This window comes from Syngnathus acus, chromosome 20, assembly GCF_901709675.1.
Source record: "Syngnathus acus chromosome 20, fSynAcu1.2, whole genome shotgun sequence".
NCBI lineage: Eukaryota > Metazoa > Chordata > Actinopteri > Syngnathiformes > Syngnathidae > Syngnathus > Syngnathus acus.
Window position 1 is genome coordinate 4,758,429 of NC_051104.1, and position 14,527 is coordinate 4,772,955.

The 14,527-nt window shown below is 42.4% G+C and overlaps 2 protein-coding genes across 3 annotated transcripts in view; both read left to right on the forward strand.

The window, feature by feature from the left end:
* ntng1a (netrin g1a) overlaps positions 1-14,527 on the forward strand; it is a 92,717-nt gene that overhangs the window by 36,862 nt on the left and 41,328 nt on the right. Inside the window, exons 4-5 of one of the 2 annotated variants that reach the window (XM_037279352.1) lie at positions 11,799-11,906; positions 12,487-12,630. The gene's annotated coding sequence lies outside the window, so the exon portion shown is untranslated. Of the gene's footprint in view, positions 1-11,798; positions 11,907-12,486; positions 12,631-13,520; positions 14,062-14,527 lie in introns of those variants that run through there. The other variant, XM_037279351.1, reaches the window with a different exon arrangement.
* prmt6 (protein arginine methyltransferase 6) lies at positions 8,259-9,508 on the forward strand. Its single transcript, XM_037279359.1, has one exon. The coding sequence runs from the start codon at positions 8,315-8,317 to the stop codon at positions 9,371-9,373; it is 1,059 nt and encodes a 352-aa protein (XP_037135254.1). The 5' UTR covers positions 8,259-8,314; the 3' UTR covers positions 9,374-9,508.

A 14,527-nucleotide genomic window follows, 5' to 3' on the forward strand; every position in this document is an offset into this window, starting at 1 on the left:
AGTGGGTCTCATGTTTCGACAGAGTGCAGGTGAAAGACAATATCTTTGTCGCCTTGCCTCACTTCATTCAGACGGGAGCTTGATCAATCCTTTGGCTCTGTATGGACTGGGACTGGTGTTACTAGGCGTCACTGCGCTCGTTTGTGTAGACAACCCCCCCATCCCCTCCCCAAACCGGATCACACCACAGAGACCCTTAAAAGTAGAGTTACGATAGATCAGTTACTTTACGCCACCGATTCATTGCTCTCTTCGGGTCAACAAACGACGACATCGTCATGCGTGGAAATATCAGCTCATCTTGGCACGATCTGTCCACGACCACCTCTTCTGCTTTGCATTTTAATCGACGGTGTAATCTGGTTGACGTGGAGCCGAGTGAATCGCGGGGATAACCTGAAGAGTTCATCTGAGCCGGTGTTTATCCGGGCCACGGCACGGGGGTGGCTGCCAGGGTGCTGAACGGGCGAGCTGGAGCTCAACTGGGTGTGTGCATACATGATTTATGTGGCTTACCCTCGGAGGAGGGAGATAGAGACGACCTTCTGAGGAGTCAGAGCCAAAGCGCTCTCCCTATAAATGAAAAGCGTGCTTGATTACTGCAGGAAAGATGATACAATGCAAGAAAGGTTATATTGCTACCTATGATGTGGATGATACATCACTTTAAAAGGTTTACAGTTGCAACATTATCTCTGAACTTCACAGGGATTTTTGCAATTTGCTGATGCAAAAATGTCCCCCGAAGTTCATGAAAGGGTTTGTGATTGCCTCGTTTCTGTTTTCCTTTGCCCTTTGACAAATCAATTCGAAAATCAATAGTGATCTTAATTGGGTTTTTGTTTCTGTTGACCCCTTGTCAAAACAAGGTGAGATTAGGTTTTAGGGAATTCTTAACCTTTGCACCCAAATGTTTGTGAATATGTGACAGAAAGGCAACAAAACGGGGTCACTAGATTCGTCTTATTATTCATTGAAGAATCCCCAACACGCCAAATGAAAAAAATAAAATAAAAATTACCCCCTGGGACAAATTTCATTTTTTATTACCCATTTGTGTTTCCCTTTGACCATGTTGATGTACATAATTCACGAGCTCACATCCCCCTTTGATTGCAACCTCTACTGCTTCTTAAAGCGACAATCTAATTTGATGCCAAATCACGTTTCGGAGACCTTTTCACTCTTCCAAATCGACTCATCGTTAATTTATAAGATGGCCTCCCACCGTTAGCACCTGTTCATATTTTCTCGCCGCATTTCAACATATGGCGGCACACATAATCAGCCACGCTACTATCCTGCTTCGTGACATGTAAACGTGTGTGGTAGACATTTTCTGCTTCCTTTCAAATGTAGTTAAATGTCATTTGACTGCCCCCCGTACAATTTTCCAAGTATGCAACGTTTCTGTATATACAGCGCTCTGTTTCTCAAACATATCGTACACAACAAAAACAATCTCCAATTAGTCTCATGCAGCCACTGAGGAGTCCGCGGCTCAGAGCAAACTTCTGAAAATGCAAAAATGTGTCACTCAACAGTGTACACATCCATAGGGAACGCTATTTATATTCATTGGAATTTCCAAACAGTCGGGAAGGGACAAATGTATTGTTTGCACATTTAAATGAGGGTGACTTTCCGCAACCGTCTCATTTGTAAGCAAGGAATTGTTCAGTTCTTGATGTCAGTCACATGTAGTTGAAGGCTCGTAGATTTGACCGTCGCTAAACTTCCACGAGACAATGACAACGGTATCACTCTCAAATTCCCTTCTACAAGCCATATCAAAGCACCTGTCGTTTTGTAGCCGAAGGTTAAAGGCCCACACAGGGCTACGAGCAAATCATAATGGTCCACGCTCTCTGGCTGACACTTGCAGCCTGGGAGTACTTTAATAAGCTGCTGGCTGACAGACAGAGGCGGAGGAAGTGAGGCGCTCTCGATGGGAACGACACCTTGCACTCCCTGACGGGCGGGCGGCTGTGTGCTGAAGTTATAATAAGAGGTTCAAAAACCTCTCGGCTGAGGTGATACCATAAGATTCCAGAAAGAGATTGCTGAGATCCATGCTCGGATTAGATCTGTGTTACATTAGCATTTGTTGTGGAATACAATTGTTAAGGGTAGATTATGTTGAATTCGTTCACTGTCAACCCAGTTAATATCTTTCTATAACCGTCAATGGCACTGAATGAGTTCAAATTTGCTGTTGACCAATCTACCGTATTTTCCGGACTATAAGGCGCACCGGACTATAAGGCGCACCTTCAATGAATGGCCCATTTTAAAACTTTGTCCTCATATAAGGCGCACCGGACTATAAGGCGCACTGTCGGCTTTTGAGAAAATTTGAGGTTTTTAGGTGCGCCTTATAGTCCGGAAAATACGGTATTTGTTACATATTATATAATATTACAATTATCCCATCGCTATGGTCTTTATTGAGATTCTTACAAGTGCTTTCACCAGTAAAGTAAAAAAAATAGGCCTGGCCACCTTCTCCGCTGCTTGACGACTCTATGAAGACAGTTTGTGTGTGACATACTAACATCCAAATGATTTGCCTGTTTATTGAATCGCTGATCTGAAAAAAAGCCAGCAGCTCTTGTGTGTCTCTAACAATAGGAACACATTTCTGGAAGATGAGATTGCACAGTTGTATGTAAATTAAGTGGGAACAATCCCGGCGCTCAAAGCCTTCCAGTCGTATTTTTTTCTCTTTCTCCCCGCCATTGTAGAAAATGATTATCAGATGATAATAATAATTTCAAATTGAGATGAGACTCAGTAAATGACACGTTTATTAGCCAGTAAACACACTCAATTACTGATTCTGCCTCCGGGTTTGTCCTCAGATGGGTCTCTGCTTTTCCTCAAGGTGACTAATTTAATTCCCTTGATTTGGCCTGACCTTTGTCAGGATTGTTTTGATGGCAATGATTTCCTGTCCTATTGCTTGCAGCAAGAGGCAACGAAGCAAGTGAAGGGTTCTGGTTTATCTTCGTGGGCCTTAGATGAAATGTGAAGTGAGCTGTAAAGAGATACTGTATGTCACTCGGGTATGCAGAAATCCCGGTAGATTGAGAGAAAATGTATTGGAGCTCCGTAAAATCCGCAATGTTGATGGCTTTTGGAGGTCATTTGAAATAGCAAACATATTTCACACGCAACAAGTAAGATCTATAAAAAAAAAAAAAAGGACGGTGTTTACTGTATTCCGAAGCGTTTACCATCAGTCTCCGACGCAGTCAAATCAAAAGCGCTGTCTGACTTCAACTACCGCTTGCTATCTCGCCAACGTCATCTTATCAGACTCCTACAGAGCTTGTTGACGAGCTGATCATTTATGTTGGAGGAAGGGGGGAAAAATCATTTCCGCCTTGGGTCCAGGAAGTGGACAAACTAAATCTAAATACCAACGTTGGTGCCAATAATATATCATGCGCTTTGCGACACATTCTCCACATCTGTCACAGAAGGCGACATACCTGCATTATTACAGCCTTGCTTATCTTTCTTGCTTTTTAACTGCCAATTCCTTATTCTCTCAACGACGTATAAACCGCTGAGTGAAAGCTGGGTATATTACTTTTTATTGCCCCGCACTGGAAAGTCACCGCGATAGCGCTCTAATCTCGGGACAGGCGGTGATATTCGTTTACATGGCGTAGAGGCTGGCACAGATGACTGATAAGAATAATCTTTTAACAGGGGTGTTTATATCGCGCACTACTGGCCACTGCTACAACAGTTGAGCCTCTCCGTGGGGATATTGATTTTTTATTTTTTTTTTAGTTTGGTCCGACAAAGGCAAGACACTAAGATGAAGAATTACCGTATTTTCCGGACTATAAGGCGCACCTAAAAACCTAAAATGTTCTGCCTTATAGTCCGGTGCGCCTTATATATGGACCAAATTCCTAAATTTAAACTGGCCCGAAGCATTGTGCCATGAAATCAATCATAAGTGGCCCGCTGAAGACTATGAATCATGTATCAGAAAGACTATGGATCATTATTTTGTGATTATAAAGTAATTTGTTGTGTCTGAAGTTGAAATAAAAAAGATAAAATGGAGAAGGATTTGATTTGGTTTAAAAATCTGACATGATGCATTAATGGTGCGCCTTATAGTCCGGTGCGCCTTATATAAGGACACAATTTTAAAATGGGCCATTCATTGAAGGGGTGCCTTATAGTCCGGTGCGCCTTATAGTCTGGAAAATACGGTACTTAAGACTAGATCGCATATCAAGTAATCGCCAGCCAATCCGTCATTATTATTTTTAGTTTCTGATGAAGTGAGTTAAAAAAAAAAAATCCATGTTTTCAAATTAAAATAAGTGTAAAACAGAGGCAAAATAGGTTACCAAGACCTTGATGATTATTTACACCTCATTAATTGCAGAGGGACAATATTTCACCCCATCCAGTGATTACACGCCACCTCGACTGTATCCGGGGACCTCGCTGCAGAATCCTGTCGTTTACAACCCATTGTATGTCTTTGCACTTTCTTGCAGGCAATATAGCATGCTCCTAACTGACTCTCTGGGGATAGAGAATGACCCGGGCTCACTAAATATCCAGTGCAGCAGCCCAAAGTAGCCATTTAAGACTGCAATGTAATGTCCCTCCCGGCACTTCCTGCCCGGCCAATTAGAGGTCCGAACAGAAGTGCTCAAGCTGAGCGCTGCTTTGGATAGATGATGTCATTGTTTCGGGGAAGGGAGGGGGGGTAGGGGGGTGAGGCCGTTAGGCTCGGCGTGGATCCCCAAGTGTAACTTTTTGAAATGCAAATTAAAGGCTTTCTCAACACTTTCAGAAAGTAGCAGCCTCTCTTCACATGCCACTGTTGTGTTTTTTTTTTATTCACTGGACAAAAATAACTGCACAATTCTCTTTGTTTATGCTCCAAAAAATATGGAACATCCTGATGAAAAATGCGGCTTTGGAAGGAGCAATGAGTTGTGTGAGGGGGAAAAAAATGTGTTTGGTGATGAACTGTAACAGTAAGTTTATGTTGCTTCGGGACAGCCTTTGCCTGTGGGCACACTTTGTTATTTTTACGGGTTCACACGAGGACGTCAACACCACCCGAGGCGAGACTCGCTTTCGGTCATCTTTGTGCAACAATAGAAAAACTGAAAAATTGACTTTCCCGTTCAAATTCAGACCAACTCGGAGTACCGTCGCATTTAGTTAATTTAATCGGAATTTTGTTTTGGTTGAAAGTGAAAAATGTGTCTAGATTGTGGTGATGAGATTTAATTTGCGGTTAGTCCAGATTTTACTTGGCATAATCCGCTTCTGGAGTGTGCCAGAGAGAAGTCGGGCCAGAACATAATGAGGGGTTGTGTTGTAAACAAACGACCAATCATGGCTGTCATGGCTCGCAGGCTACAGCACTATTCCATTAAGCTGTTAAGCAGCTCATTATCCATTTTCCTTTATATTCCCTCCTGGTGCTTGCCATAATTCAAAAATGTAAATGCGTTGAAAAAAATAATCAGATTAAGAGATTAAATTGACAAAGATTGTACATTAAAACCGTTTTCTTTTTCACGATGACAGTGGTATTGTTTTCCCCGAGTCTTGAATATGGAAGCAACCCGGTGATCCGAGAAAAGCAAAACAATACCCCATAAATTCGGGCTCTCTCGTTTCCATTTGAAATTCTTAACATGGGGATAATGTGGCACAAAATCCTTTATCTGTCTACTGAAGCTCTTTAATTTCATATTTTCATTTCAACCGGTTGAGGTTGTGGACAGGTCGATGGATGCAATTAGACACGCAAGACTCAGCAGTTGCGCTAATGTGCTTAAATGGATTTTCGTATTTGTTTGAAGGGAACCAATATGCTACAACTAAATCCCGAGACTTGCTTCTTGTGGTCAGTACGTGTTTCTGTGCAAACGTCCGCGGGTCTGTCAGCTCAGATAAACGTCCTGCTACCAGGACAGGTTTGCTCTTAGGCTAGCTTACCTTCAGGGCGAGATGCACGGCACCTTAACAGAAAATAAATACTGCCTTGTGTCTCTTTGAAAGAGCATTGATTTTTTTTTTTTACTTGGCAAGAATCAAGGTCAACGGAAAGAACAAGCCGGGAGCGCCTTATCGCTTCCAAAATACCAAACCTGTGTGTCAGTCTATTTGTTGACAACAAAAATGAATATATTTGAACTATTGTGTCCTTGTAATTAGAACAAACGAACAACTCCCTTGGCTGCTTGCGAAGTCATAATTTTTACCATGAAATGACCCGCGGAAAGCCGACACGCTTGCTACCTGCGAGACATGAAAAAGTAATTGGCCTAATCATGGCAGGTTACATCGCCTTCCTAATTAATTCTTTCTCGAAAAATGACTTGAACCTGCCTTGAAATACATGGACGGAAGTATTCCTTACAACAAGAACCGAAAACAAGACAAAAAGTAGACATTTTGTAAAAGTTGAATTCCAAGTTCACAAGCTGAATTCAAATGTGTTGAGCATTAATTAAAGAATGTTAACACATTAAGAGTCCAAGGTAGCATAATAGAGTACCATCATTACGGTTTAATGTGTTTTTCAACTCAAAGACCCCAGCGACATATTTGCTTTGGGAAATGTGGTTTCAGTCAATTTCTCATTATCCCAGATAAAACTTGAGGATTGGATTCATACCATGAAAATATAATAATCTCAAAACTTTTCTCACTTTTCCAATTTTCGTCATGTATGGCCATGCCGTTTTAGTCTGAAATAATAATATAACAGAATTCCATTTTTCTAAAATGGGCATTTATTCTCTCCTAAGCAGCCAGCCCAGGCCTCCTTCCTACGCCAAATGGGGCATGTACTTGGTAATTAGACTTAATTGCATTGTACTGTCACTGATATTTGGATGCATGAGGGAAGTGAGTCTACAGGGAAGTGGTTGTAATTAATGAATTGATTTCCCGGGATGTGGATTGACGGGTTGAGGTCTTGCTATGGGACCGGCTGCTGCGCTGGGTTGGTGACTTGACAAATAAATTCCAGTGGAAACCCCCCGGGGCGAGAGATTTTGCTTTTCACCGTTGTTTTCCATTGATACAATTAGAAAAGACTAAGTAGATGTTATGAAAGACCAGCTTCACATATTTGGGGCTTTTTTTTTTGTGAGAGTCAAACCAGCCTCATATTGATCGTCATTGCCCTTTAGTATTGTCGTCAAGATGTCCGCCCCCCCAAAAAAATACACGATCACGCTTTTGCAGGTCCCTCTGCATACATTTCATGTTATTGTGTGGATTGCGTGCTTGCAATCTGTCCACGCCCGTGTGCACTTCCAGGAGAATGTTGTGATCGTGTTTAGGTGTCGGTTGCCGCCACTGACAGGTCCGGTATTACGAACGGAGCACAGGCAGCTCCCATGAGGCCATGCAAGCTGACCAAGAGGAAGAACAGCTGCCTTCGTGCAAAGCCAACCTTCTTCTTTAGATTTTTACTGCCCCCCTACACATGCATTTAACACGTATAAAAAAATATATAAATACATATATATATAAAAATAGAACCTCACAAACGTAATTCCTGTCCCTCATCTTGGTGGACTCATTTGATTAAACATATATTTGAACACATTATGTCCTGATGGCTGCTGTTTAAAATTAAATGTTATTTTATTAAAAAACATTTCAATTGTTAATTAGGATCTAGAAAGTAGTAAATCTGTGATTTTTACAGCTCACATAGTCCTTACACATTCCACTATACTGTCCTCTTGCTTTGAGTAAAAATTGAAATTCTCACATTTTGCTTTGCTTTTTTCCCAACCGACTGCTGTTTTCATCATTAGAACACAAAATACAGCTCTTGTTCGTTTGTCCGGTATCGTTTGGCCAAGGTATCTGAAAGTCCCATAGGACCATCAGAATGAAAGTTCTGCCTGCCATAACTTTTGGGGAAATTTCAGAAGTCTTGCACAGAGCTTGTTAAAAGGTGAACTGTCTGGATAAAACGCTCTAACCGAGGCATAGATGTTGCAATGTTATCCAAAAAGTCGACTAATAAAACTGATAACTTCACAAATTTGAATAAGCAGAAAAATGTGAGTATAGATATTTTGTGTAGTATAGCGAAAGCCATATATACCGCCTTCTCTCAGTCCCTGAACGCACCATTCTACTGTAACGTCATTGTCGCTTACTTGTGGGAAATGTAGGCTTTTTTACATTCACGTCAGTGCATCCCGGGCTGTGTAAAACTACAAATCCCATAACAAATGAAATACCATTGCGGAAGTGTTGCGACAAGAGCCTCTCCTGCCTTTTGGTAAACATGTCTCGTGTGGCTAAGAAGCGAAAATTCGATAAAACCCGACAAGACAGCCTTTATTTTGATAGCTATTCCGATGTGACAATACACGAAGAAATGATAGCGGATCATGTACGAACCAATACGTACAGATTGGCCATTCTGAAGAATAGCGAATCGATTCGAGGGAAGGTTGTGCTGGACGTCGGGGCAGGAACCGGCGTTTTAAGCATGTTCTGCATCCAAGCCGGTGCAAAGAAAGTCTACGCCGTTGAAGCGTGTTCCATTGCCGAGCAAGCTGTGAAAATAGTCCAACAGAATAACATGGAGGATAAAATCCAAGTTATACGAGGGACTGTTGAGAGTGTTGAGCTACCGGAGATGGTGGAGGTGATAGTTAGCGAGTGGATGGGTTATGCGCTCCTGCATGAGTCGATGCTCAACTCGGTGCTGTACGCGCGTGACAAGTGGTTAAAAAAGCCCAACGGGATCATTTTGCCCGATAAAGCCGAACTTTTCATCACGCCCATCTGTGAGCCAGTCGTGGAGGACCGCCTAAACTTCTGGTACACCGTCAAAGACAATTACGGCGTTGACATGTCATCTATGAGTGACTTTGCCAGGAAATGCATCAAGAACTCAGATATTTCTGTCAGCCCGGTGACCGCCGAGGACGTGTTGTCCCATCCGGCCCGGTTCGCCGAGCTGGATCTGTACACGACCACAGCGGAGCACCTGCGGTCGGTCAAAGGTCACTTCAGGTGCGAGTCTTTTGGCTCGGCTCTCGTCAACGCATTCTGTGTCTACTTCACCGTCTCCTTCCCGGGTCCGGACAAACAGCAACCACTCGTTCTCTCGACGTCTCCGTTCAAACCTGAGACTCACTGGAAACAGGCCGTTTTGTACCTGGATGAACCCGTGGATGTGATGCAAGACACACTGGTGACCGGGGAGATCAACATGTACCCATCGGAGGAAAGTGACAGACACGTATGCATCCACCTGGACTACACGATCGGAAAACAGAAAACACACTCCAAGACGTTTTCCATCCCTGACTGGACCGCTGAAACATTGTCGTAGTTTGCTGTACTCTGAAACAATTAAGTTGGTGTGATAGTAGAACAATAGTCTTTATTAGTTTAGGGCGTTACGGAAAGTTGTTGGATTTATGAAATATTGATATGAATATGCATGCATTTTTAAATAAAATCATATCAAAAAAGCATTTGATGTTACAATTATTACAATTATATTTATACACTGCAGAGTCCTAATTTTCACGACGTTACACAAAAATGTGATCAAACTACATAAAGTTTTCAGTTAAAAAAAGGTGAAAGGAAATTATTTCAATTTTCAGCAGTGATGACAGGTCCCACAGTCCTCATTGTTTTTAAATGACCAGGTAAACATTTCTAATGTGTATTATCTTCTCGCTTGTGCTATCAATTAAAACCGAACAAATTATTGAACGTGTTTACAAGCATCTTCCTTTTCGATCGCCGCTGAAACCTGACTGGCGACGGCCGTATCTAATCACGGCCACTCATTCATCCTTGTATGCTAATGACAGCATGAATAAGCCAATAGGATTCAATTCCCGCAGTCAGTTACAGTAAGCAATATTTCTGTCAGCACATCCTAAACACACAAATTGGAAGCACAGTATTGACAAAAGCTAATTTGGTGGACCAACCTCCCAAGAGGTGGGCTTAATTTCTTCTTGCTAGCCGAGGAGACTATTTATCATCATTACCATTAGCAACCGGAACTGACCCGTAGATTCCGTGTCCGTTGCATGGTGCTACTTTTTTTTTTCTCCACAGCAATAAAACATTGTTAATTTTGGCCCTGGGCTGCAAATCTCAGCCGTCTTTTCGACACCATCCGTCTTAAAGCACTGAGGCACGATAACATGGACGGACGCGCATCGTAGAACAAGGACGGATCTGCCCTGTGCCTGTTAAGAAACCAAATCACTGGTAGAAGCGCGTAAACCATAACAGGGTGTACCTGAGGCGCTCTCGTACAATCTACCAAACTGTGCAAGGCCGCTAATCCTTTTTCAATCATGCACTTTTTGGATTATGCCTCCATGTAATTCTTTTCAGGTATTGTTTTATAACATAATATGATATTTCAATTTTGCCAAGTTGCTGCATGGGCTTAGAAGACCATATAGGATTGGATCAACGCTGGAGGTCTGCTTGCAGCAGATTGGAGCCCAGGGTTAGCGCTGGGCTGATAAGCGCAGAGACTGACCTGATTCGCTCCTTCAAGCCATCCCATATTGAAATGGGAAGTGACTTTTTTACCATGGGGTCGGTCCCAGAAGGATGCTGGTTTAGCACGCCATTCACCTGGATCACACACAAGGGAATTCAAACACCACAAAGACAATTTGATACCAGCCTTAGTTCAGGGTATCGGTACTTGGTATCGGTATTTTCTTTTGTGGGGAAATTGTCTCTATTAAAAATACTTATTTTTGACACTTGGTATTGATGACGACCCAAATTTTGACTAGTCTGAAAAAATATGGTATCAAACATTCCATGATACCCTTAATTGGACAAATCCTAAAATCAATGGCTGGTGTCATCCAGACAGGAACGCTTTATCCATCAATTTTCAAATAACTATTATGTGATTTGACGAGTGAGGAAAAAGGGAGGACCTTTATTAGACGCTGGGGTGGGGGCATTTTATTGCCAATGGGACCTTTAATCCTCTTTAAAGAAAAAATAAATGTTTTGGACACTGGTGGACTTGGCCAGCAATCTAGTAGCTATCCCATTATGCAATTGTGTTTAGCTACATTTGAGTCTTTTAAAGCGCCCGCCACATTGGTTAATTTCTTCAAGGCTTAACTCTAGAATAAAAATAATACAGGAAGCCATGGATTAACATCCCAAAATGCATCTTGAGTGAACACGTATTTTAGTCTCGACTTAAAGTGTCTCTTTGTTAGCTTGCCGCCGCGCACCTCTCTCTTGTCACAGAGTGAATTAGAAAAAGAGGTTCATGACAGGCAAGCTGCCCTCGGGCTAAGAGGCAGACACAAAGAGAGAGACGGCTGCAAGGAGAGCTGTCTCCTCCGTCCCCACCCTTGACGAGTCCAACAATGATGAAGAAACAGCGATCATGCTTGTGTGCTTTACATCTGCCATGCTTGCGTTTATTGCGTTGATCCATGACAGGGATTAATTGCTGTCAAAACCCACTTTGCCCCTTATATTTTCCTTTGGATGGCTATATTTGATATTTTTTACACAATGACATGGCTTAATATTGTTGAAAAGTGAACATTTGTCAAGCGTTTAGCTTTGAGGCCTCTTGGAACATTTCGGATTTCCTCCATGATTGAACCTCGGTTACCATTTGCTTTTCATTAATAGTCTTCATACAGTATATGTTAATCTCAATGTCCTTTTACTTTCTTAGTAAACAAGTTTGGGTATTTTTGTGAAGAAACACGGATCATTTTGAAAACATTTCTGCTCAGATGTGAATTCCATCCCCAAAGAATAACTGAAAATGACGACAGGCATATGGAACCAACAAACAACCTGACATTGAATAAGCCACGCCCCCTAAATGGTTCATAACTCAGGTAAATGTGACTTCTGGCTCATCTCAACATACAGTAACAATTATGTTTACTAAACCAGTTTATTTCTTTACATGCAGGGTCTTAATTTTCTTTCTTAAAAGCACGAAACAAAAGGCTTGCAGTAGAAACATCTCATGCATTCTTGCTCCATAAAATGCTGTCTGACTGATGTTGCAAAAAAAAAAAAAAAATGTAAATAAAAAAGAAAAGTAGCACATATTCCTTTTTTTCTCAACTTGTGACGTGCTGATACCGAGGCATCTTTGATGAATAAAACAAGTGCAGTTCAAGGTGGTGGCTCCCTGGCAGCTGCTGTCTGCAAAGAAATCAACTTGAGCTGTCAAAGGCTCCCAATATTGTCTGCATGTGTGCAGCCACTCGGCTCGCTCGCTCGCTCGCTCTGCGCCTCTGACGCCGAACGCCCCCCCCCCCCTCCTCGCCCCCCTACCTACCAGAGCGACTTGCAATGTTTGCATCCAGCAGCTTGAACATTTCTGCAAACTTTTAAACAATTGCACACCTCGTGGGAGAAAGGTATTTTTCTAGCATTGTTGTCTCCAAACCGTGGTCGCTTCTTCAGGTGCTCTGCACTGGAAGCTGTCTCCCATCCGGCGGATCGGACGCAAGCTGGTGGCACCTGCGGTTGACATGTCCCGTCGTAAAGCGGATTTGGGCGGCTGCAACAGGCAGCATGGCCGGCTTTCCACGGGGCTCTGAGACTAAGGTGAGAGGCGTGCACAGCATATTTCCGTCATGGTGTTCAAACTTTTAATTTGTTCGGAGATGCGCGCCGAATCCGGGATGCGATTTGTGGTCAGGTGACATTTTTAAGACGCACACTGATTAATTATTTTTTTTCCAAAATATGTTTCTTAAGATGTGCGCAAATTCTGTTTTATTTTTTTCTCTGCCACTGTCAAAGTTTCTCCGTTAAATTATGTGGAAATATGTCATGAAGTCAACAAGCACGTTAATTAGTTTTTTTAGCACGATAATATGTCTGTAGATTTCATGTTTTTATATCTTAAAAGCCTAAATCGACGGAAATGTATTGTGAATATGCTGCAAGATTGCGTGCTATGACCTCACATTTTACAAGCAATAATTTTTTAGCAGCTGTCATTCACTTTCTGAATTAAACGCAACTAATTGCGCTCGTTAAATATGCGGCAAAATATATAATCAATTTTTGATGATTTCACCCATGCTTAAAAGTATTTTTTTTTTTAATCAAAGCAAGTTTAACAGCTCACACTTTGGTAATAGGGTATCCCCAATTTTAGAATACATTGTCGTAATGTTTGCGCGATTATTTTTGCATGCACGTCAACATTTATTCGCCAAATGCTTTATTCCGTGAGATTACTACATTTACATTTCTCCAATATATCTATTTTTTTATTAATATAAGCCATAAAGGCGAACACGCCCCTCATTCTACTTCATAATATAAGTTTTTTTTAAAAATATCTATATTATTATTGTGTGTGCGTTTTAAAAGAGATTGCGTGCGTGTGGGTAGATGCATGCTTGGGTGGGGATGATGTTTGGCGCGGTGAAGAAGGGCAGGACAAGGAGGCGGGGGGGGGGGGGGGGGGGGGGGGAGACCACCCATAGGTGCGCGCGGTGGAGGAGTTGCAAAGCTGAGCGGGCGCCCGGGAGCGCACCATCCTCCTCGCCGCCACATCTCGCATCAGATCCAATAAGTGAAGATTGTGATGGCAAGATCATCTCTTTAGTGCGTGCATGTCCAGAATTGAGGAAAGGCGGGCGCGACCCAAGTTTGTTTTCCGATAGTGCCACCATCGGAGAGTCGATCCGCGCGATGGATGGAGTGACACTTGGAAGGGACGATGATGGACACTTTGGAGCTCGTGTCCAGAAGTGCTCCGGTTTGCATGACGCGCGGTGTTGAGCGAGCCCCCAGGACGGCCATCAGTCATTTGTGTTCATGTGACAGGACAATCCTTTCGATCGTCCAGATAGAGCAATGGTGGTGTGTGCAGCGAGACTGACGTGCGAACTCATCACTTTGCTGCGCCTGCAAGAGCGCGTCTTAAAAACGCTTCATTCTTCATTCATGATCATTCCGATGAACTTGTTGATGAGCCCGGGGACCTTGGAGAACATTTGCACGAATGGACTTTCAGCGCTTGTAAGTTCATCCAATTGCTTTGTTTAGTTGAATATTTGTGCGTAAAAGTATTTTCTATAATGTCATTAATAGGATTTGCTTCCAAAAGCTCCAATTTCTTTTTTTTTTTTTTTGGAGGGGGGGTGCTTTGGTTCGGTACTATATCTCCAAATTTCATTAGTGGCGCCCCCTTGTGGAAGTCATTGCTTTTCGTCATCTATCAAGCATGATTGCATGTCTCCACTGGCATTAAATTTGTCATCATTTGAGCTGCCAGTTATAGTTAGACCTCCCTCGGCCTATTTTAATCAGGTGCTTTAGTTTCCTATTCAAATGCATTATAGGGGCGAGAATGGGGCTGCATGTGCTTGAGGGTACTAGTGAAATAAAATATTGTGTTGGATCATTCTCAGCAAATTAGATGACTGTTGATGATTGTTACAATCTAAAACTACCTCAAAATTAGTTTTCAACTGAGTTGAACTCA